Raw genomic sequence first — 25,577 nt, forward strand, 5'->3', positions numbered from 1 at the left:
TGCGTGTGTGAAGCAGTAAGTAGAGGAAGGTCGTAAGCAGTGTCGAGCGGGAACTGGACTTTGGAACATGACCACAGCAGGGGATGACCATCATCTTGTCTGCATGGCCATTACGGACTGTACAGCATCATCCACCATGTCGGCTCGTCGCTGGAGCACTGTGACAGCTGTGAAGTTGTCTGCATTGACGATTCGTCACTGTCTGCTGCAAGTTGGACTATTTGCAAGCTTACCATTACGTCGGCTTCCATTGTCCAGAAACCACTTGCTCCTCTGACTGCAATGGGCACGTGAACACAGTCACTGGGGTGCTGGGTGGCAACATGTAATCTTTTCGGATGAGTGCCACTTCAATGTGTCCTACAGTGACGGCTGCATACGAGTCCGGCGGTACGTGGCGAGCGCAAGCTGGAGGGCTGCGTTGTGGAGCGGCATAGCGGACAAACACCAGGTGTGACGGTTTGGGACACCATTGGTTACAACAACTGATCTCGCCTCATACGTATTGTGGGCACCTTTTAACTGCAACCAGTACCTAACAGAGGTTGTGGAGCCTGAGGTACTCCCCCTGCTTGAGGCACCTCCACAGGCCACATTTCAACAGGACAGTGCCCGGCCACATATTGCAAGGATTGTACAGGCCTTCTTCGAAGAGTGACTGGTACCATTGCTTCCCTGGCCTGCACGTTTGTCAGACATGTCGCCCATCAAACATGTCTGGGATATGGTTGGTCGACACCTGGTGCGTACTGTCTTCCAGTAACTGGTGTCACGGATTTGTGGGCTCAGATACAAACTGCGTGGAGGGAAATCCCTCAGGAACGTATTCAGAACCTTATTGATTCAATACCACGGTGTATAGCAGCTCTAATCGCAACACATGGTGGCCACACGACATACTGAATAGTAGCGCTCAAAGGACATGTACAGATTTGAAAAGTTAATCATTTGTTACTTGTAAGTACCAACCTATGGTATTTAATAGATTGACCTCATGTGTTTCCTTCTTGGTGTTGCTTTTTTTTTTTTCAGGCTATGGAAAGCTTATGACATGACATGGCATCACCATATCCTTACTACATTACACGAGTGTGGTCTCTGGGGTCCACTCCCAATTATTGTCAAGAACTCCTCGTCACACCATATATTCCAGGTCCAAATGGGTGCTTCACTCAGTACCCCCCACATCCAAGAGAACAGGATCCCACAGGGCTCTGTAATGAGCATCCCTCTCTTTCTGGTGGCCATCAGTGGTTTAATGTCAGCTGTGGGATCTTCGGTATTGCCCTTCTTATATGCAATAATTTTTGGTTTTACTATTGTTCCTGTACTATGGGTGTTGCTGAGCATCTACAGGACACCATAAGAATGGTGCAGTCATGTGCTCACATCCAAGGATTTTGGTTTTCAGCAACCAAGACTTGTCATGCACTTCAGTAGCTGCTGTACTGCCTACCCACACCCAGAGCTTTACCTAGACAATCACTTACTTCTTGTAGTTGCGATGACGTGCTTTTTGGGTCTGACCTGTGATTCCCAGCTGACGTAGCTTCTCCACTTTTGCCAACTTGAGCAGAAGTGCTGGCAACACCTCAATACACTTTGCTGCCTCAGTAACTCTAGCTGGTTACTGAACGCTCTACTCCTCTGCAGCTCTATTAAACCTTGATTCTGTCCTGTCTTGATGAAGGCAGTCTTACTTATGGTTCAGCATCACCCTCTGCATTGCAGGTACTGGACCTCATTCATCATTGCGGGGTCCGACTTGTGGAAGGAGCCTTCATAGCTAGGCCTATGAAGAGCCTACTAGACAAGGCTACCCATCAGGTGCCAATAACAGCTGCTGAAGTACACTATATGCATTCATAGCTTCCGTGAACATCCCAACTACCTTCCTTTTTCCCTGGAAGGAATCTCCACCTCCCACAACAGCAACCCAGAACTGGGTTTACAGTTGCTGCACACCTACAGTGTCTCTGTTCGGAACTGCAACTTCCTCCACTGGTCAGGGAGACCTCACATCTGCCCCTATGGCTTGTGCCGCAACCTTGGGTTTGTCTTGAAGTGTCCTTTGATTCAAAAGATTCCATTGACCCCACGATCTTTCGCCACCTGTTATTGGCTGTTCTTGAGACGTATCCAGGTTCAGAAGTGGTATTCACCGATGGATCAACAGTCGATGGACGACGAACAGGCTTTGCGGACGCACTTGCGTGATGCAGTGAACTCCACAGTCTGCCATATGGCTGTCGTGTCGTCACTGCTGAATTGATGGCCATTAAACTAGCCCTTAGCCATGTATGTTCTTGCACTGGCAAGAGTATCCTAATCTGTAGTGACTTCCTTAGCAGCCTTCGGGCTAGACCTATGCTACTCTCCTCACCAACTGGTTATGGCTATCCAGGATCTTGTCTCTGACCTCCATCAAGCTGGACAGCCATTTGTTTTTGTTTGGAGTCCTGGTCGTGTTGGGATGAGCTGACTGCTTGGCCAGTTTGACCACCAGAATGCCGATTCTGGAAATGGGGGTCCCAGAACTGGGCCTTTGATAATTTATATGCCACTGGTTGCTGGAAGTCTGGAACTCAGAATGGTCTGCCCCGATCTCCCCAAACAAACTGTGAACATTTAAGGAGACGACAACCATGTCACAGGCTTCACTGCATGCTTCTCCCATGGAATCCACCCTCCTCTGTCAACTCCGCACTGGCCACACTTGTCTGACCCGTGGCCACATTCTCCAGTTTGAGAATTGTCCTCAGTGCTGATGTGGAGCCCACCTGACGGTGGCCCACTTACTCATAGACAGCTTTGTCTGGCTGACTGACTCCATGACACTACGGTCCTCTGAGGACCTTGGCCTCCTCAATCACAGATTCCCAATCGTCTCAGTCTTGAGCACGCCTGCGCCACTTCCTCACTTCCACTGCTCTCAGGTTGGCTTCCACATCTTCCAGCCATCTCACACACCTTCTTCTACCACCAGGATGTTCCATCATCATCTTCTTCGGGAGCCTTTCTTCTGTCATACGCTTCACATGTCCTAACCACCTTAGCCTTCCCATTTTGATTGAGGTTACCAAATCAGGTTCTTTGTACAGAGCCCTTATTCCTTCGTTAGTCCTAATTCTCCATATCTCAACTTCTTCTACAGGACCAAAAATCTTCCTCAGCACTTACCTTTCCCATATATTTAGTTTCTTCTCCGAAGCCTCTGTCAGTACCCATGCCTCACTGCCATACATAAGAACTGGTTTGATCACTGTTAGCACAGTAGCAGCTTTAGTTTCCTACTTATGTTCTTACTTTTGAGCATGGTATATAGTGCTCTATATGATCTGTCAGCAGCCTTAATTCGATGTTATGAGAAATTGGAACAAGTATATGATAATTGGCTGCTTTGAGGCGTCGTCTTAATCTTCCTGACACGCTACCTCTGGTGCTAGCAGTCAACATGAAAGCAGCTGCCCTGGTGTTAAGTTTTGTCTGCGAAGGTGATTTATATCCATCCCTGAGGGTCCACCGTCCCCCACACCCCTCTCCCAGCTCTCCCAGGGGTCGCTTGGCAGCCTTACTCGATGGCCTAGACTGGTCTCTTCCTGTTCCACCTTTTTATTCTCTTTATTATTTTTCACTTCTTGGTTTTAATACCTTGTATCGCTGTTATTTTAACAACTTGTCTGTGCTGTCTTTTTTATGGGCTTTTATCTCTGTTTTTTATTGTGTTAGTTACACTTAAGCTTTCCAGGGTTTGTATTTTGCTTCCTTCCTTAGGCTACCACTCCTGGTTTTCCATTTAACAGATGAAGGGACTGATGATTTGTATTGCTACTGCACAAGAAAATTTTATGTAGCTAAGGTTGGCAATAAGTGTAAACATTCCGCAGCAGCCTGAAGTCATTCAGTTTTTACCAATCAGAAAAGGATAGTGTTAAAGTGTGAAGCTAGTACAGAGTTTCTACAAAGTGCATCCTTCAGTCTACCATAATATGAACATTCTCTTTGCAGTGATTTCCTGCTGCTGATTCTGCGAGACCTGCTTCCAGTACGGCCTGACCTGAGGGTCATCTTGATGAGTGCCACCATGAATGCTGAGCTGTTTTCTCAGTATTTTGACAAAGTTCCTACAGTAGAAATACCAGGTTAGTTCATCAGCATTTTAATGTATGTTATTTTAATTTAAATTTCTGTTGCCCACTGTACTCGTATCGCGTACAAATAAGGCCCATTTTGTCGCACTTGTCCAGCAAGCAGCTTTATGGCACCGTGTACACTACCGTGACATGAGAGCCATATGGCACCTTTCACATCTAAGTGACATGAGCCATTGCCATCCAAACGGCACATGGAAGCAATGGAGCTGCCAAGGACTCGCACTGCAGTTGATGGCTGCTGTGCCATTAGCAAGGTGATGTAGGAGGTGGTGGTGGCGGCATAGTATACGTGGGCACACTCACACCTTTCCGGCATATAGTGCTACTTTCCAAGGCAACAGCATCATGTACACCACTTAATTCGTTCTAAGGTTATTTGCTCCCCCCCCCCCCACCATTTTTTTAAAGCCTACGCTTGATTGGGGGAATAGACCGAGTAATTTCTTTGGTGAAAGAATATGCAGTGGAGCAAAACTCTAGAAAATTATAAGGACAGGACTCGTACATAAATGTATCAATCATTTATTCAGAGATCTTTGTGGATAATTTCAAAACTTAAATGACAAAGAAAAAAAATGAGTGTGGTGAGTAAGTTGCCCAATCACTTAAAGAAGTTTTCTTGTACTGTATTCAAAAAGTGTTCATTAAAGGAACAATAACAATATTTCCAAAAAAATGTTTTATAAAACTGCCAGTTTACAGAACCAGTTACACAAAAAAATATTACATAATTATGCCCCTCATATTATTGCTGAAATTGTACCATGTTGCTGCCTAGTTGCCTGAACTCATTATTGATACTTTATCTCATACTTCAAAGCTGCCTCTGCCATGCACAGAGTTAAGCAAAATGAGACAGGCTTTACAGTCTCTACAAAACAAACAGCCTCCAAGTTCAAAGATTTTTGAAAATTACTCCATTTACCACTAAATATTATATAAGAGTATAAATAAATGAACAAATTGCTTTTGAAACTTTTGAATATCCTCAACACATTTCTTTGTTTCTCTCTTCCTGCAGTAGTTAATTACTCGATGATGATGCTGTGCGGAGTACAAATAATTTAGATATTACCATAAGCTAAAATCATATTTTAGGCGTGAAAGGTACAACATTTGTTCCTTTTTAAATTAATTGGATGAATCCACTTTATAGTACACTATCCGAGAAGTTTCGAAAACCGGCTTTAAATTATGGCTCTAGGGACATATTATTACAACCACATGCGTACGACTCGCATACGGATTGCGAGAACGAGATTAGATTAATTATAACTTACAGCTAGGCATTTAAACAGTCATTCTTCCTTCCTCCACTCCATGTGCAAAAAGGACAGGAAGAAACCCTAATAACTGGTATGATGGGACATACCCTCTCCCATGAACTTCACAGTGGTTTGCAGAGTATAGATGTAGTGTAGATTTTCTCTTTCGCCTTCTCTTTAAGTATGGTAACCTAAAATTCCTGCTAGCATTAGTTCATACCTCATTTCACTATGACTGTGGTGTGAGATCAGGAAGAGAGAGAGCTACTGTGCCATTCCATGCACAACTACTGGATAAAAGCAAAAATATTGTGGCGGCATGCCGTGTTCGTGGTGCCATGTAGACGCCTGCCAAGCAAGTGTGAAATGCGCCTAAGACAATCACTTTTGGTGTACTGTCAGTTGCTTAAATGTATAGCTATGAGGATTGTTAGTGTGTTGGAAAATTGAAAGCTTCTTAGGGAACTACAGTTCTCATAAAATTCTCTTGTGTAAATTCTCTTTTAATAGGCTGGAGAAATTTGCACTGGAGAGTAATGATCGGAAGAAAATAACTTGCAAAATCATTATTAACTCATTGTTAAAGAATTGTGAGACAGTAAATGTTTGCTCTGGTGAACATTTTGGGTATGCATCACCTGGCAGCTATCATTATATTTACCTGTAATGTTTTGAACAAGAAAATGATTGACTGTGGATGTGTGTGGACTTTAATAAGCCTATTTTAAAGGATCCCATGACTAGTTGAACTCATTTCATAGGTAAAGTGACAATGTAAGGACACAATTAAAGACAGTTGGACACTAATGTGCTACAGCATTACTAATTAGGGTTAACTTTGGGGCACTGTTTACCTCCAGTTGTGCTCTTCACCCAGGTGCAAAGCACTGGAATGACAGATTAAAGTTTATTCTCCCTCTAAGTTAGACAGTGAGGTCTTGAAGTATTGTCCATGCTCTTTGATCGTTCTTGTCATGCAGTGATCTCCAGTGTTGGGACTACTACATTATAATTGTGTAGGATTTCTCAGTGACACTCATTATTTATAGCATGACCCTCCTGGCAAAAAAAAAAGGGGGTATCATCTGCTTCTAGGCTCTTGACGAACTAAAGTACTAACGAAACTGCTCTTTGTGTGCTGCGCTTCTTTAATAGACCTCAAAACATACAAAATAACGTTTCTGACAGTGTATAGTTTCCCAATATCAAAAAGGTTTAAATTTCATCAGGTAAGTAGAAAATGTACTAGTAAGACTTTGAAACAAGTGGAGAATCTTTATATATGGTGATTTTACATCTTATTAGTAATACTCATTTGTCTGTCCATGGTGACGAAATGCCAGCAATAAAGCATTATCATCAATCATTTTTGGCAAAAAAGGTAAAAGTACAGCTGTACAGAATCATATTCTGACTTAATAACACTAAAGAGAATTTACAGAATGATGATTGGTGAGAAGTTTACCTGGGACAGTAGAAATTATAAATACAGATTACCTAAAGATGGGCCAAGGACAGTTAGTGTGGAAGCTGAGAAACAATAGGTGACATATCTAGGATCAAAGTATTGTATCTGAAAAAGAGGGAGCTTTATTTAATCATGAGAATTTAACATCGGTCAAGACTTTAAGGTGCGCTTCAAGAAACATTGCAAAATTCTGCACTGTATTATCAATAAAGCAAAAATCTTGATCAGAAGAAAAAAAATTACAGGAAAAAAGACGAGGCAATTTGGAATATCATTAAGCACGAAACAAATCAGCTGTTTGCAGCACCCAGCATGAACTGAAAACACAGGGACAAAAAATGAACCATCAAAAGTAGGTCCATGTACAGAAAGCAGATGGCAGTTGTAGGAGTCAGTGCGCGTCAAAGGGAAGCAGTGGTTGGGAAGGGAGTGAGACAGGGTTGCAGCCTCTCCCTGATGTTATTCAATCTGTATATTGAGCAAGCAGTAAAGGAAACAAAAGAAAAATTCGGAGTAGGTATTAAAATCCATGGGGAAGAAATAAAAACTTTGAGGTTCGCCAATGACATTGTAATTCTGTCAGAGACAGCAAAGGACTTGGAAGAGCAGTTGAATGGAATGGACGGTGTCTTGAAGGGAGGATATCAGATGAACATCAACGAAATCAAAACGAAGATAATGGAATGTAGGTTAATTAAATTGGGCGATGCTGAGGGAATTAGATTAGGAAATGAGAGGCTTAAAGTAGTAAAGGAGTTTTGCTATTTGGGGAGCAAAATAACTTGAGGATGGTCAAAGTAGAGAGGATATAAAATGTAGACTGGCAGTGGCAAGGAAAGCGTTTCTGAAGAAGAGAAATTTATTAACATTGAGTATAGATTTAAGTGTCGGGAAGACGTTTCTGAAAGTATTTGTATGGAGTGTAGCCATGTATGGAAGTGAAACATGGACGATAAACAGTTTGGACAAGGAGAGAATAGAAGCTTTCGAAATGTGGTGCTACAAAAGGATGCTGAAGATTAGATGGGTAGATCACATAACTAATGAGGTGGTATTGAATAGAATTGAGGAGAAGAGGAGTTTGTGGCACAACTTGACTAGAAGAAGGGATCGGTTGGTAGGACACGTTCTGGGGCATCAAGGGATCACCAATTTAGTATTAGAGGGCAGTGTGGAGGGTAAAAATCGCAGAGGGAGACCAAGAGATGAATACACTAAGCAGATTGAGAAGGATGTAGGCTGCAGCACGTACTGGGAGATGAAGCAGCTTGCACAGGATGGAGTAGCATGGAGAACTGCATTAAACCAGTCTCAGGAGTGAAGACCACAACAACAACAACAACAACAACAACAACAAACTTTTTGTTATCGGTGACTAAATTTCTGTTAGTTTTGCCAGCACCACAATCACAGTGCTTAGCTGCACATGGTCTGGATATCTTGCCTGCAACACACCCATTCGATAATGAGCCTGTATTGGCTTTAAAACTAGTTAATGGCACAGAAAATAAATTGTGTAAAAATAAAAAGAACTAATTGCATATTATACTCACATAAATTGACATTTATGAGATGAATGTCAACGAAAGGTAAACAAGGTTAATGGGATGGAGTTGAATTAAATCGGGTGATGTTGAGGGGATTGGACGAGGAAAAGAGACAGTAAAACTGGTAGATCAGTTTTGTTACTGGTCAGCATTATGACTGAAGATGACCAATGTAGAGAGGATGTAAAATGGACAGCTACAATATCAAAGAAAGCATTTCTGAAAAAAAAAAAAAAAAAACTTGTTAATATCTTTCCTGAAGGTATACATCTGGAGGTTAGCTTGGTATGGAAGTGAAATGTGACAATAAACAGTTAATACAAGAAGTGAATAGAAGTTTTGAAATATGCTACTCCAGAAGAATGTTGAAAATTGGGTGGGTAGACTGAATAAGTGACGAGGAGCTACTGAATCGAATAGGGGAAAAAGAAATGTATGCCAGAACTTGACTAAAAGTATGGATCATTTCGATGAGATGATGGGCACATTCTGAGGTGCCAAGAAATCACCAGTTGTTGATGGAAGGGGGGGGGGGGGGGGGGCGGGAGCCCTAGGTGCGAATACAGTAAGAAGGGGCAAATGGATGTAGGTTGCACTAGTTACGCAGAGATGAAGAGACTTTATTTACGGAATAGAGCTGCATTGGATCAGTCATTAGATGCAAGACCGTAACACACATCATACTCTTAAATGGACTCATTAAGATCTTTCAGCATTTTGTTTGCTCTATTTTCACTTTCTGCTAATAACATCACAATACCCGCAGTTCGTACACATGCAATTCTCTTTCCTCCTGCAGAAACTCCACTACTTATTCTTTTTTTCTTTTTTTTTTCTCTCCAGCTTAGCGTTTCTTAATAATATCCTCTAAGTATATGTTAAATAGCAGTGGTTAATCTTACCTTGTGCTGTAAATTTAAATTTTGTACCAGTCTTCTGTCCTTCCAGTCGACTCCTTTCCTTCTAGAAGTATGTATATATATGAATTATGTTTCTTACTCTCAATCTGTATTATCATGACCTGTCCAGTGCTATTGTAATAGTGGTCCACAGATGAATACAATCTGAAAGAAGGTTGTATACATGGAAGAATCCTGGAGATACTAGAAGGTATCAGATAGATTATGTAATGGTAAGACAGAGCTTTAGGAACCAGGTTTTAAATTGTAAGATATTTCCAGGGGCAGATGTGGACTCTGACCACAATCTATTGGTTATGAACTGTAGATTAAAACTGAAGAAACTGCAAAAAGGTGGGAATTTAAGGAGATGGGACCTGGATAAACTGACTAAACCAGAGGTTGTACAGAGTTTCAGGGAGAGCATAAGGGAACAATTGACAGGAATGGGGTAAAGAAATACAGTAGAAGAAGAGGGATGAAGTAGTGAAGGCAGCAGAGGATAGAGTAGGTAAAAACACAAGGGCTAGTAGAAATCCTTGGGTAACAGAAGAAATATTGAATTTAATTGATAAAAGGAGAAAATACAAAAATACAGTAAATGAAGCAGGCAAAAAGGAATAAAAATGTCTCAAAAATGAGATCAACAGGAAGTGCAAAATGGCTAAACAGGGATGGCTAGAGGACAAATGTAAGGATGTAGAGGCTTATCTCACTAGGTGTAAGATAGATACTGCCTACAGGAAAATTAAAGAGACCTTTGGAGAAAAGAGAGCCCCTTGTATGAACATCAAGAGCTCAGATGGGAACCCAGTTCTAAACAAAGAAGGGAAAGCAGAAAGGTGGAAGGAGTATATAGAGGGACTATACAAGGGCAATGTACTTGAGGACAATATTATGGAAATGGAAGAGGATGTAGATGAAGATGAAATGGGAGATATGATACTGCGTGAAGAGTTTGACAGAGCTTTGAAAGACCTGAGTCGAAACAAGGCCCTGGTAGTAGACAACATTCCATTAGAACTACTGATGGCCTTGGGAGAGCCAGTCCTGACAAAACTCTACCATCTGGTGAGCAAGATGTATGAGACAGGTGAAATACCACCAGTCTTCAAGAAGAATATAATAATTCCAATCCCAAAGAAAGCAGGTGTTGACAGATGTGAAAATTACCAAACTATCAGTTTAATAAGTCACAGCTGCAAAATACTAACGTGAATTCTTTACAGATGAATGGAAAAACTGGTAGAAGCCGACCTCACAGAAGATCAGTTTGGATTCCGTGGAAATGTGTGAACACGTGAGGCAATACTGACCTTAGGACAGACTTGGAGAAAGCTTTTGGCAATGTTGACTAGAATACTCTCTTTCAAATTCTAAAGGTGGCAACTGGGGTAAAATACAGGGAGCGAAAGGCTATTTACAATTTGTACAGAAACCAGATGGCAGTTATAAGAGTTGAGGGACATGAAAGGGAAGCAGTTGTTGGGAAGGGAGTGAGACGGGGTTGTTGCCTATCCCCGATGTTATTCAATCTGTATATTGAGCAAGCAGTAAAGGAAACAAAAGAAGAATTAGGAGTAGGCATTAAAATCCATGGAGAACAAATAAAAACTTTGAAGTTCGCCGATGACATTGTAATTCTGTCAGAGACCGCAAAAGACCTGGAAGAGCAGTTGAACGGGATGGACAGTGTCTTGAAAGGAGGATGTAAGATGAACATCAACAAAAGCAAAACGAGGATAGTGGAATGTAGTCGATTTAAGTTGGGTGATGCTGAGGGAATTAGATTAGGAAATGAGAGGCTTACAGTAGTTAAGGAGTTTTGCTATTTGGGAAGAAAAACAACTGATGATGGTCGAAGTAGAGAGGATATAAAATGTACACTGGCAACTGCAAGGAAAGTGTTTCTGAAGAAGAGAAATTTGTTAACATCGAGTATAGATTTAAGTGTCAGAAAATTGTTTCTGAAAGTATTTGTATGGAGTGTAGCCATGTATGGAAGTGAAACATGGACGATAAACAGTTTGGACAAGGAGAGAATAGAAGCTTTCGAAATGTGGTGCTACAAAAGGATGCTGAAGATTAGATGGGTAGATCACATAACTAATGAGGTGGTATTGAATAGAATTGAGGAGAAGAGGAGTTTGTGGCACAACTTGACAAGAAGAAGGGACCTGTTGGTAGGACATGTTCTGAGGCATCAAGGGATCACAAATTTAGCATTGGAGGGCAGTGTGGAGGGTAAAAATCATAGAGGGAGACCAAGAGATGAATACACTAAGCAGATTCAGAAGGATGTAGTGTGCAGTAGGTACTGGGAAATGAAGAAGCTTGCACAGGATAGAGTAGCATGGAGAGCTGCATCAAACCAGTCTCAGGACTGAAGACAACAACAACAATAACAACAACATGGTAAAGAGAATATGTCCTTAACTAAGATGTGTTCCTCTGTGTGACCTTAGGTTCCTCAAAGTTTTCGGTGAGGTACAGTAACATCCTGTATAAGAATACCCTGAGGAGGACTTCCTCTTCAATCTTGGCTAGTCTGTCCATTAATACAGTAGAACAACATATAGAGATTTTCGCAATGCTCTCTGCATGCAATAATATTGAAATCTTAATTTTGTATGAAAAGGCAACACTTATATATTGATGGGAGGAAGCGGCCAAGCAAAGAGGTAAGTCGTTTAGACCAAGACATTCACAGACTTGAGCATTGTCTATAGATATAAAAGTTTCAGTATGTTGTGTCTAATGGGAGGAAAAAATTGTTCTACTGTTGTTTCCTTTTCTCTGTGTTGTAAAGGTCGCACGTTCCCTGTTGAGGAGTTCTTCCTGGAGGACGTGATAGAGGTCACAAAATATGCTCTAGAAGAAGATTCCCAGTACGCTCGCAAAACTGGCAAAAAGCGTGCTGCAATGGATATTGAAGAACTCGGTCTGCAACTGGCAGTAGCAGATATTGCGACATCTGCTGTAGTCATAGCAAATCCAGCAACTCGCGATGACCACCTGACAGTGCAACAGTTATATCACCGGTACAATGGTAATTATTGTGTTGTTTGTTATTCTGTCATTGAACTAAAAAGAATTTTCCATTTTTTGGTATGTGATTTAAATTTGGGGATTTAATTTGCACTTCCTATCTTGCAAGTCACCTTGGACACTAGAATATCTACCATTGATAACTGTACCAGCAGCACCCTGTATCTTCTTGATATTAGACTTTAACATTCTTTCTACATGAAACTTCCTGGCAGATTAAACCTGTGTGCTGGACCGAGACTCGAACTCGGGACCTTTGCCTTTCGCGGGCAAGTGCTCTACCAACTGAGCTACCCAAGCACGACTCACGCAAAGGTCCCGAGTCTCGGTCCGGCACATAGTTTTAATCTGCCAGGAAGTTTCATATCAGCGCACACTCCGCTACAGAGTGAAAATCTCATTCTGGATTCTTTTTACATACCTGCAACCAGTTCTAAATATTTTTAAAAATACTGTTATGGTACATTATTAGCTCTTGAATTATTTAGTGTGTCCTTAATTTGTAGCTTTAACTGTCCTAATAAAGCAAATTGTGCATATCTCAAGTTTTGTTTCACATTTGCAATAATATACCCCATCATGAGAAATTATGATCCACACACATTGTTCACTTCGTGCACACATGTACATGAGCGGCAGAAAAAATTACCTGTTTTTTTAAATTGTGCACCATTGTTGAACACGGCTTCGTAGAGTTGTTGCTGGTACCATTTAGTATGGGTACTTGGTCAAAGAAACGTACCGTGTTTGCAACTGTTACTTTTTTCAGATGTGTGTGTGTGCGAACGCGCGCGTGTGTGTGTGTGTGTGTGTGTGTGTGTGTGTGTGTGTGTGTGTGTCAGAAGGCAAATATGAGAAGGGTTCATCAGTTCAGAGCAACAGCCTCTCCGATGAAGTAGTCACCCATTATACCGTGAACAATTTGCACCCCGGACAGCATTGCAATAGCAACAGCTACTTTTCAGCATAGTTGAGCCTGATCAGTTCACTGGCTTTCACAATCTTTAACATCTTGGGCAATGGATGTTGCACCTGGACATTCATGTCCATCGCTTCAAGTGATACAACAGTTACTGCCCAGAGATCGGCAATCACAACATAAGTTCTGTACACAGCTGCTGGAGACAATCAGCACTCATCTAGATTCTCTCAACAGTTTCATAATGTCTGATGTTGGCAATTTTCATTATCGGACTACGTGAACAAACAAAACTTTCCCCCTGCGGGTCCAGGGTAAGAATAGGCCCGAGGTATTCCTGCCTGTCGTAAGAGGCGTCTAAAAGGAGTTTCAACCGTTTCGGCCTTCCATGTAATGGTCCCCCTTGGGGTTTGACCTCCATTTTTCAAAATTCTACAGAAGTACGAGCCTTTTGGGGACGGACACCTTACGTGGTGTATCACTGGTCCTCCGTGCACTAAGACCTTGGCACTCAGCATTGTAACAGCGTTGTAACCATACCCACTATTCATCAAATTGGGCCTAAACACCTGATGGGTTGTCAAAGTTACGCCCATAGTGCGTCCCCATCTGCACCTACGATCATGATGGACTTTCCATGGCACCCGAAATCCAGCACGGTAGCCAGCCCATTGTGGTGGGGTCGTCATGTACCCTCTAGATTGTAGCCCCCTGACAACACAGGGATCGTACTGCCGATACCTGAGCTGCACCCTCCCCACGTCGGCCAAGGAGTAGATGCCCGTCTCCTTGGGGCATCAGGACTCCCGGCAACGGTCATCTTGCCAGGTGGCCCTTGCTGAGGCTGGGTGGCGCCCGTGGGGAGAGCCCCTGGTCGGAGTGGGTGGTATCGGGGCGGACGTTTCGCAGATGAAACGTCAACACGTATCAGGTCGCTCTGCAGCCGAGTCTTTCAAACGGAAAGGTACTGTCTCTGGTTCTGGTTCTCCTGCCCTTTCCCCCTTTCCCCCTTGGCCATTCCCTGGGAGGAGGGACAGGCCCGCCGGCTTTGGGCGAAGTACTTCCCCCGCTATTTGGTCGGTTCTCGAACCGATGGGGGGACGTTCGCCACCTCCAAGCCCATGTTCTTTGTTCAGCGCATTGAGGACATCTTCGGGGAAATCGAGGCTCTGAGTAAGATGCGTCCAGGGGTCTGTTCTTATAAAGACCACCTCCGCCACACAGTCGGCGGCGCTCCAGGCGTGCGACCGACTAGGGGACATCCCAGTGTCCATTGTCCCGCATCTGGCATTGAATAGGACGCAGGGGGTTATTTTTCATCGGGACCTCCTGCTGCAATCTGATGAGGAGCTCAGGGCCAACCTGGAGCGCCGAGGCGTGCATTTCGTCCGGCGAGTCCAGCGCGGCCCCAAAGACCGTCGCATTGACACCGGGGCCTTTATCGTCGCCTTCGAAGGGGACGTTCTCCCGGAGAAGGTAAAGGTGATGTGCTACCGGTGCGACGTGCGACCTTACGTCCCGCCTCCTATGCACTGTTTTCGGTGTTCGCGCTTTGGGCACATGTCGTCACGGTGTCAGGCTGAGCCCCTTTGTGGCGATTGTGGACGTCCACTTCGTGAGGAACATACATGCACCTCACCACCTCAGTGCGTTAATTGTCCTGGCATCCACTCGCCTAGATCCTTCGACTGCCCCGCGTATCAGAAGGAGAAAAAGATTCAAGAACTCAAAACTTTGGATCGTCTCTCTTATTCTGAGGCCGGGAAGAAGTATGACCGCCTCCATCCCGTGCCGTTGACCGCTTCGTTTGCCTCAGTTGTGTCCACTCCTTCCACGGTATCCTCACCCCTATCCTGTCCCCCCTCCACCTCCTCCCCCCCATCAGGGGTCTTTGCCTCCGCCTCCCAAATCCCTCCCTTCCAAATCCTCCTCCCCCGCAGCCCCCGCCCCCTCTGCCCCAGGGGCCACCCTCAATCCTCTTCTCAGGCGTCCATCAGGGAAACGTTCCGGACCCCGGCTTCCAAGGTCCGGCGTTCCAAAACGGACCCCGCACGTGAGGACCTTCTTCAGGTCCAGCCCACCATCCCTGTGGTTCCTTGGACTTCCAAGAAGGCCTCCAAGAAGAAGTCTCTATCCCCCTCTCCACCCCGGCGCGTTTCGTCTGACGCTGCATCTGTGAGTCGCTGCTCCCGGCCGTCCTCAGTTTCGCCGGGACGCTCTGCTGCCAGGCGCTCAGCTGGCCTCTCGTCGGCAAATGATGTTGCCCCTCCTACACAACCCGGGACAGTGGCCGCAGCTGGCGATGACTCAATGGAACAGGATCCGCCTCCCGCCGGTTGTAGCGTTGTTCCCTCGCAACCTGGCCCTCCGCAGCCGTCGAGGTGACCATCTCTTCCTCTGTCTCGTTCCCCCTCTTTTTTGACTAGCGATGGCCTTGTTACATTGGAACATAAGAGGTATTCGATCTAATCGGGAGGAATTACAACTGCTCCTCCGCCTGCACTGTCCGCTCGTCCTTGGTCTCCAGGAAACCAAGTTGCGCCCGAATGACCGTATTGCCTTTACCCACTATACCTCGGAGCGGTATGACCTCACCCCTGTGGACGGTACCCCAGCTCATGGTGGGGTCATGTTGCTCTTTCAAGACGATGTCTATCACCATCCCATCCCATTGACCACCCCACTCCAAGCAATAGCTGTCCGTATTACTCTTTCTGCTTTTACTTTTTCAGTTTGTACCATCTACACTCCATCGTCATCCGCAGTTAGTCGGGCTGACATGATGCACCTGATTGTTCAGCTTCCTCCGCCGTTTTTATTGTTTGGCGACTTCAATGCCCGTCATCCCCTTTGGGGCTCTCCTGCATCCTGTCAAAGAGGCTCCCTCTTGGCGGATGTCTTCAACCATCTCAACCTTGTCTGTCTCAATAGCAGCGCCCCGACTTTCCTCTCGGACTCTACTCATACCTACTCCCACTTGGACCTCTCGATCTGTTCTACCACTCTTGCCCGTCGGTTCGAGTGGTATGTCCTTTGACACCTATTCGAGCGACCACTTCCCCTGTGGCGTTCGTCTCCTGCACCACACCCGATCCCCACGTCCTTCGAGCTGGAACATACCGAAAGCTGAATGGGGACTTTACTCCTCCCTGGCGACCTTTCCGGACCACGATTTTCTCAGTTGTGACAGTCAGGTCGAATACCTCACGGTTGTTATCATCAGTGCTGCCGAACGTTCCATTCCTCGTAATACCTCTTCTTCACATCGCGTTTCCATCCCCTGGTGGAATGAGGCTTGTCGAGACGCTATCCGTGCTCGACGACGTGCTTTACGCACCTTTCGCCGCCATCCTACGTTGGCGAATTGTATTGGATACAAATGACTCCGAGCGCAAGGCCGTAGAGTCATCAAAGACAGCAAAAAAGCTTGTTGGGCCTCTTTCACCAGCTCCTTTAACAGTTTTACTCCCTCTTCTGTCGTCTGGGGTGGCCTGTGCTGGCTGTCGGGCATTAAGGCCCACTCCTCGGTACCTGGCCTGACTTCAGGTCATGAGGTCCTTGTTGATCCAGTGGATGTCTCCAACGCCTTCGGCTGCTTTTTCGCGGAGGTTTCAAGCTCCGCCCATTACCACCCAGCCTTCCTTCCCAGGAAAGAGGCAGAAGAGGCTCGGCAACCTTCCTTCCACTCGCTGAATCTGGAAAATTATAATGCCCCCTTTACTATGCGGGAACTCGAACGTGCACTTGCCCTGTCTCGGTCCTCTGCTCCGGGGCCAGATGCCATTCACGTTCAGATGCTGGCACACCTTTCTCCGGCAGGCAAAAGCTTCCTTCTTCGTACCTACAATCGCGTCTGGACCGAAGGTCAGGTCCCCATGCGTTGGTGTGACGCCGTCGTAGTTCCTATACCCAAACCCGGGAAGGATAGACACCTTCCTTCTAGTTACCGCCCCATTTCTCTTACAAGCTGTGTCTGTAAGGTGATGGAGCGCATGGTTAATGCTCGGTTAATCTGGATTCTTGAATCTCGACGGCTCCTTACCAATGTCCAATGCGGCTTTCGTCGCCGCCGCTCCGCTGTTGACCACCTTGTGACCTTGTCGACATTCATCATGAACAACTTTTTGCGAAGGCGACAAACGGTAGCCGTGTTCTTCGATTTGGAGAAGGCTTATGATACCTGTTGGAGAGGAGGTATCCTCCGCACTATGCACAGGTGTGGCCTACGCGGTCGCCTGCCCCTTTTTATTGATTCCTTTTTAACGGATCGAAAGTTTAGGGTACGTGTTGGTTCCGTATTGTCTGATGTCTTCCTCCAGGAGAACGGAGTGCCTCAGGGCTCCGTCTTGAGCGTAGCCCTTTTTGCCATCGCGATCAATCCAATTATGGATTGCATTCCACCTAATGTTTCAGGCTCTCTCTTTGTCGATGACTTCGTGATCTACTGCAGTGCCCAGAGAACATGCCTCCTGGAGCGCTGCCTTCAGCTTTGTCTAGACAGCCTATACTCATGGAGCGTGGCAAATGGCTTCCGGTTCTCTGAAGAGAAGACGGTTTGTATCAACTTTTGACGCTATAAAGCGTTCCTTCCGCCATCCTTACATCTCGGTCCCGTTGTTCTCCCATTCGTGGAAACAACTAAGTTTCTAGGGCTCACATTGGACAGGAAACTTTGTTGGTCTCCGCATGTCTCTTATTTGTACACGTTCCCTTAATGTCCTCAGAGTTCTTAGTGGTTCATCTTGGGGAGCGGATCGCACTGTCGTGCTTTGCTTGTATCGGTCCATAGTCCGATCGAAGCTGGATTATGGGAGCTTCGTCTACTCGTCTGCTCGGCCATCCCTCTTACGCCGTCTCAACTCCACCCACCATCGGGGGTTACGTCTTGCGACCGGGGCCTTCTACACTAGTCCTGTCGAGAGTCTTTATGCTGAAGCTGCCGAATTACCAATGACCTACCGGCGCGACGTACTGCTGTGTCGGTATGCCTGCCGGCTGTTGTCAATGCCCGACCACCCCTCTTATCAGTCCTTCTTCGCCGATTCTCTCGATCGTCAGTACGGGTTGTATGTGTCTGCCCTGCTGCCCCCCGGAGTCCGCTTCCGTCGCCTGCTTCGACAATTGGATTTTGCCCTCTCTACCACCTTCAGAGAGGGTGAGAGCCCGACACCACCTTGGCTCCAGGCTCCGGTTCATATTTATCTCGACCTCGGCTCGCTCTTGAAGGAGGGTACTCCGGCTGCAGTGTATTGCTCACGGTTTGTCGACCTTCGTGCTCGACTTGCCGGTCACACCTTTATTTACACCGATGGCTCCAAAACTGACGATGGTGTCGGCTGTGCATTTGTCGTCGGGGCCGCCACCTTTAAATACCGGCTCCTCGACCAATGTTCCAGCTTTACGGCCGAGCTTTTTGCTCTCCATCAGGCCGTTCAGTATGCTCGCCGCCACCGCCATTCATCGTATGTACTCTGCTCTGACTCACTCAGTGCTCTTCAGAGCCTTGGAGCTCCCTATCCGGTCCATCCCTTGGTTCAACGGATCCAGCAGTCCCTCCATTCTTTCGCTGATAATGGTTCTCCTGTCAGCTTTCTGTGGGTTCCCGGACATGTAGGAGTGCCTGGGAATGAGGCTGCAGATGCTGCAGCCAAGGCTGCAGTCCTCCTGCCTCGGCCAGCCTCCCATTGTGTCACGTCATCTGACGTTCGTGGGGTTGTTTGTAAGAGGCTTGTGTCGTTGTGGTGGGATGCTTGGTCATCCCTCCAAGGAAACAAGCTCCGGGCAGTAAAACCGCTCCCAACTGCTTGGACAACCTCCTCCCGACCATCTCGGCGAGAAGAGGTCCTTCTGACCAGGTTGCGGCTTGGGCATTGCCGGTTTAGCCACTGATACCTGCTCTCCAGTGACCCAGCCCCACAGTGCCCTTGTGGTCAAGCACTAACAGTGCGCCATATTTTATTGTCGTGTCCCCGCTTCAGTCAATCTCGTGTTGTCCTGTCCCTGCCATCTAGTTTACCGGATATTTTAGCTGATGACGCTCGAGCCGCTGCTCGTGTTCTGCGTTTTATAACCTTGACTGGCTTGTCCAAAGACATCTAACGTTTTTACTTATTTTATCTGCATCTTTGTCAGGACTTTCTGGTGTCCCCCCTCCCCTTGAACTTTACTAGATTCCATGTGCTCTAACAACTGTGACTGGGCACTAATGACCTCAGTAGTTGAGCGCCCTTAAAACGAAACTTTAGGTACTGGCTGCCAACCGGTCCTCAACAAATGCATAGAAGACCACCTTCTGTCACAAAAGTTACGCTTTGATGTGGCATGTCTACACAGGCTGTTATTGGTCCATATGTTTTTGTGAATGGTTCAGGTGGCACTGCCATAGTAACATCAGATTTATAAGTTGTTTGTTGCTACAGTTCATAATGCAGGAAATTCATCGTCAAAGTATCAATATACAGACATTTTGGTTCCAACAGGATGGTGCAACTACCCACAGAGCCAGAATGTCCATGACAGACTAATGCAGAATGTTTCGAGTGCCCCTTTTCCTGTTAACTGACCATATTGTTCACCCAGTTTATCTGCTTGTGACTCTTTTCTGTGGGGATACACCCAAGGTGTATGCTAGCAGGCCAACAACTATCAAAAACTCAAAAAACAACAGTCACATCAAAATTGGGGCTTAACAAACAACAGGTATGTTGACTTTATTTATAAAAGTGAAATATCTAATAAAATGTTATGAAGTGTTCTTTTGAACAGTGCACACTGATAATGTGTAGCTGTATACCTCCGTAGTAAAATAAAATAGGTCATTGTTTCTCCCCCATATTGTACAGTGTGGAGAAATGGTGATTGCTGTGGAGAGAACAAGGTTGGTGTACATTAATAGACTTATGTCACTTTTGCACAGTCCATGTATATGTTATTCTGTCTACTACTTTCTCCAGTGTGTCTTGCCCCCTCCCCCCCACCGCCCCCCCGCAATACCTTAACCCCAACTCACCCTTCTCCCACCTCCACCCCCTCAACACATTCTCCTACTTTTCCGTACAGCCTCTCCCTCTCTAGCAGTCACCCTTCTTTCCTGTCACCTCTCACTTTCCCTCCCTTCCTCCATTTTTCTTTCATCCACTCCATCAAACAGAACCCATTCTCCACAGTTGAGTTACAGTGCTGGGCCAACGAAGCAAGGGATGCACATGCCAATATATATATATATATATATATATATATCTCTCTCTCTCTCTCTCGTGTCGTGTGTGTGTGTGTGTGTGTGTGTGTGTGTGTAGTTCTGAGAAATGACGCTGTCTCTTGGTACTACCCCCCTCCCCCCCTACACACACACACACACACACACACACACACACACACACACACACACACATACACGAACTGGAAGCTTTAACACTATATTAGTGAAAGTTATTCTGTTATTGACTCTACAACCTAAAGTCACTATTCCAGAATACAGTTCCAACTCAAAATTTTACTTATTCTGCAACTGAACAAAAAACACACTAATTATTCTTAAATACTATAACATTTGTGGGAAAGTGTCTCACTAATTTCTCTGATATTCACTTCCATAAGGGTCCGAAGAACAAATTTTCATTGCTGTAGGAATGCTCCCTGGCTACATGGACACCCATTTCTCCATTAAAGGTGAAAACTCTTGAAGGATTGCCCCACCATAACCTCACATTCCATGGTTTTCAGCATTCCAATCTGTAAAATTGACAAGATTTCAGGACCTACAACAGTACTACCGATCTCGCTATGAAACCAAAAGATGTTTCAAGGTAACAATATGCATTTTACAATGAGGCAGTTTCCATCAGGTTGCCAAGAACTGCTGTTTTAAGTAACATATTCTTTATTAGTTGTGGGAGGCCACAGTTGTCTTAAAGTCACATTTAGAGAAACCACATATTGTTATTTCTCCTCAATTTGTAGATACCTTGCAAAATCCAGTGCCCAAATACATAGGTGGGAGTCAAATATCGATCTTGAAGCAGAAGGACTTTACAAAACTACTAGATCAAACTTGAAACACTGAGACTACTAGATTTCATGCCTGAAGTGAACATGAACCTCACGTTGCAGAATGTGCTTAATGAAAATGATGATAGTGAGAACCATGACGTATTGGATTAGGTCATAAGTGTGTGTGTGTGTGTGTGTGTGTGTGTGTGATTATTTACAAACTATACAGCAGTCAAAGACACTATTGCCCTAGCCTGTATATGAAATTTTATGGATAAACATTAATAACAACAATCGTGAATATTAATTAAAATATCATAATACAAACTGGATGCATGATTTGTTTAATAAGTAATATAGTATGTTGGGACTTTGTTAAATACAAGTTAAACCTAGGAGATTAGTGGCTTGCCTTTAAATTTGATCTTCAGATATATCTGTTTTTCTTGAACCTTTGTATGTTTGCTTCGGGCCCTTATGACTCTGTGACCCATGTAAGTGATCTTCTGGATCACGTCAAAGAATCTGTAAAAATGTTTGCAGATGATGGTATTTGTAGCAGTGTTGCAACACTGGAAGACTTAGCGAAACGAAGGAAGATGTGGAGAGGATCAACAGCTGGTGTATGCACCAGCAGTTGACCCTGAACACCTATAAACTGCATATAGATGGATGAAGGATTGTACTATACGTGATAAACGTCTGGAGACAGTAGCACCCACAATATACCAAGGACTAACTGTCGAGAGTGATCTAAAATGGAATGACCACATAAAAATAATTATAGGTTTAGTAAATACCTGGCTAAAGTTCATTAGAAAAATGTTGATGAAATGTAATTCACCCACAAAAGAAATTACTTGCAGAACACTCATTTAACCAGTTAATGAGTATTACTCATTGGTCTGGAACATGAACCCAGTTAGGTTAATAAAAAAGGGGGGGGGGGGTTGCAGAGAGAGAGAGAGAGAGAGAGAGAGAGAGAGAGAAAATCTAACAGAGAGCGGCAAAGGAGATGTGCCACATACAGCACCAAAACACAGTGCTCATGCAAGCGTTTGCCATCAGCAAAATGTATCTAAGGCTTTAGGAAGAGCCCACCGGAGTGGCCAAGCGGTTCTAGGCGCTACAGTCCGGACTGCGTGACCTCTACGGTCACAGGTTGAAATCCTGCCTCGGGCATGGATGTGTGTGATGTCCTTAGGTTAGTTAGGTTTAAGTAGTTCTAAGTTCTAGGGGACAGATACCTCAGAAGTTAAGTCCCATAGTGCTCAGAGCCATTTGAACCATTTTTGAACCTTTAGGAAGACTGTGCAATGCTTCATAACAACAAATTGCCTCCAATGAACATGACGTCACAACTGTTTCATTAGATTCATTTCAGCAGTTATGAGCGAGCTCATGCGCATGCGCAGTTGAGTGGCATGTGAGTAGTACCTTCTCCCATTTCTGGCTACAGAAATGGGTCTGTTGGCTATGTAAGCAGTCGCAGGAAGCAGCTAGATGCATGTTTCACAAAGCGCCCCCCCCCCCCCCCCTACACACACACACACACACACACACACACACACACACACACACACACACACACACACACACACACACACACTGAAAAGCTTAATATCAGGTCAAGGCGTCCTTCATTGCGAATCTGGACATACGAATGTGCTATTTAAGTATGCACTTTAAATGTGCCATTTTAGTATGGTTCACAAAATTCCAATATTCTTGGAGTATCCTCTGATGTCTTTTTTCTTTTATGACATAATGTAAGATCTTTTAAAGTTTTACATGTACAAACATCAGGCTTCCTGCGTCATAGCAACTGCCAAAGCGCGGTGGCGCCTGTTATCTGGCACTCTCTGACGACTACTGAAATGAACCTATTTCTAACAGGTCGTAGGGAAATATTGCGAATGGTGGTTTGGAAAGCTTTACATTCAAAGTAAATTTCCTTTTATCCAAGTTGAACTATGTGCGAGAATGTACGATGAATTTCTTAAATCACAGAGCATTTGATGACGAGCCATTTAGAAGTATTTGGAGATCAGAAGATCAGACATTCATGTCGTTATTATGAGCAAATTGATGTAGTGCTAAGGGAAGCTCTCTCTCCTCTGCGCTAGCTAATTTATTTGTGGAGAGCTTTGAGGACAAGTCACTGGACTCTGCTAAAAAATTTACTGCCACATTTGTGTGATATATCTTAAAATGTGTTACATTTTAAGATGATGTTGAAGACCACAACAACAACAACAACAACAACAACATCTTAAAATGTATCACGCGCAAAAAAATCAACATTATATATGAAAGTTTAGCTTCTCTTGCAGCTTATTAATCTTAGAGACCAATATTATATATGAAAGCTTTGCTTTTCTTGTAGCAACACTATGTGTATTAAAACATTAACTTTTCCTGTTTGTGATTCAGCGCTGCTTAACGGTAATGTTGCTATTAGCTGACTAAATCACGTGTCCTGTGGTCTGAATATCCGCTGTCATTGGCTGGTGGGATCACGTGACACGAGCTATGACTGGCTCACAAAAGCGCATCGCAATCTCAATTACAATGGTTTGGAAAGTAACATGCAGTGTTTGGTGAATACGAATTTATACTTCCGTAATATGAAAATATGCTGCATACGTGTTGCTGCACATCAAAAATCTTTCCAAAAGGAGTTTTCTTCCCTGATTTTCGTTTTCGGAAGTGGTGGGAAATTCTACACCTGTGTATATAAACATAACCATGCAAAGGATTGATAGTTTTACAGTTCCGAGGGAAAATATACTGTCACTTAATAACACGGAAAAAATGTGTTTTCATCCGGGAGAAAGTGTATTTTTAACCGGGAAACCCAACAAAAACCCGGGAATTTTTTTACCGCGTCCGCATATACACCCTGGATGTAGGTCTATTTTCAGTTTAGTGAAGGCGACTGGAAATAGAGTTGTTAAGAGACAAGCAAAAAGTTAACATAATCACAGAACCAGAACTGGGATGACTGGAGACAGTTAGTTCGAAGATACATCACCAACTGCATTGCGTTGTTCGAGTTTATAGACTGCAAAATCCACAAGCAGAAGATATAAATATGTACCAGTTATAATGTGCTTACAATGAGCAATGAGCTATGAGCTCACTTAGTAAAATGGGATGCTATCTTGTAAGTGACCATGCTCTTGTGCAGACTTGTACTATGATTACGAATGCTGGTTATGGGTGCCTGTAATGTCAGAGTACCTGATCTGTTGTGACTTGCTCAGCCATATGCCTCCATTTCACCAGGGGCATGTGTTTCTGTAGTTACTAATGTTTGCAGGGTCGGGGAAAGGCCATACTTAGTAATTACTCACACAAATGTGGTGAAATTAGCGTCTGTTGAGACCAGAAACAATGTACATAAAATTCGAATTGCACTGTTCACAGTCTATTGATATGCACAGTGCAAATTCTTTGCATAACACCCAGTTCGTGTTCTTTAGGGCATGTAATTATCATGACACAGATGAGTGTAGTCTCCATGATAGAATAATGAAGTGAATTTTCTTCTATTCTTGAAATATTTTTGTTCAATGTACACTTTATCTTGCATGTGCTCACATTTCCCAAAAAACCATCCTACTGTGGATAATCGATAATTTCCATGAAGAGAGACATACCCATTTGAAAGTCAGTAACTGTTCAGAAAAGTATTGCAGATGGAACACATGTAACCGACATCTGAATATGTCACCCTTTAGTGTATGACAACCATTTGGAAGTGATTATATTATTTGTGATGCACTGGCGATTAATAGATCTGATCATGGGTACATGCCAACACTCGCTGCTTAGTAAGCGTAATTTCCATTACAACAATTACACCCTTGCTATGAGAGGGAGCACCAAAGGATGATGGTATCAATATGGGCATCTGGCAGTGATATGTGTTGATTATGTGATTATGAGAAGCGTTTGCGGCAACACTTCTTGGCTTTCGGCGTTGTCGACGCTCCTATGTGTAAGTCGCTATTTCTATCTTGGATTTCCCCACGGATCTATCAGCTGCTATCTCAGTTAGCCCCTCTGCGGGAACCTGCCTCTCTGTCCTTCCAAGAAATGTGTGACTTATTGTCTAACTGTTACCGAAAAAACACCCACGTCGTTGCCGCCCGCATGGCGTTCTACCGGTGTCGTAAACAGCCCCATCAATCTTACCGGGCTTGGGCGGCGGAACTACACGGTCTGAGTAGGAAATGCCAGTTTGTCACGGAAACTCATCATGAGTCTTATGCTGATTCAATGG

The 25,577-nt window shown here is 44.4% G+C and overlaps 1 protein-coding gene across 1 annotated transcript in view; it reads left to right on the forward strand.

The window, feature by feature from the left end:
• LOC126106294 (putative ATP-dependent RNA helicase DHX57) overlaps positions 1-25,577 on the forward strand; it is a 228,608-nt gene that overhangs the window by 110,697 nt on the left and 92,334 nt on the right. The window contains exons 12-13 of the mRNA XM_049912514.1: positions 4,009-4,142; positions 12,143-12,382. Of these exons, the coding sequence (XP_049768471.1) occupies positions 4,009-4,142; positions 12,143-12,382 (374 nt within the window). The remainder of the gene's footprint in view (positions 1-4,008; positions 4,143-12,142; positions 12,383-25,577) is intronic.

The sequence above is a fragment of the Schistocerca cancellata genome, chromosome 10 (genome assembly GCF_023864275.1).
Source record: "Schistocerca cancellata isolate TAMUIC-IGC-003103 chromosome 10, iqSchCanc2.1, whole genome shotgun sequence".
Classification (NCBI taxonomy): domain Eukaryota; kingdom Metazoa; phylum Arthropoda; class Insecta; order Orthoptera; family Acrididae; genus Schistocerca; species Schistocerca cancellata.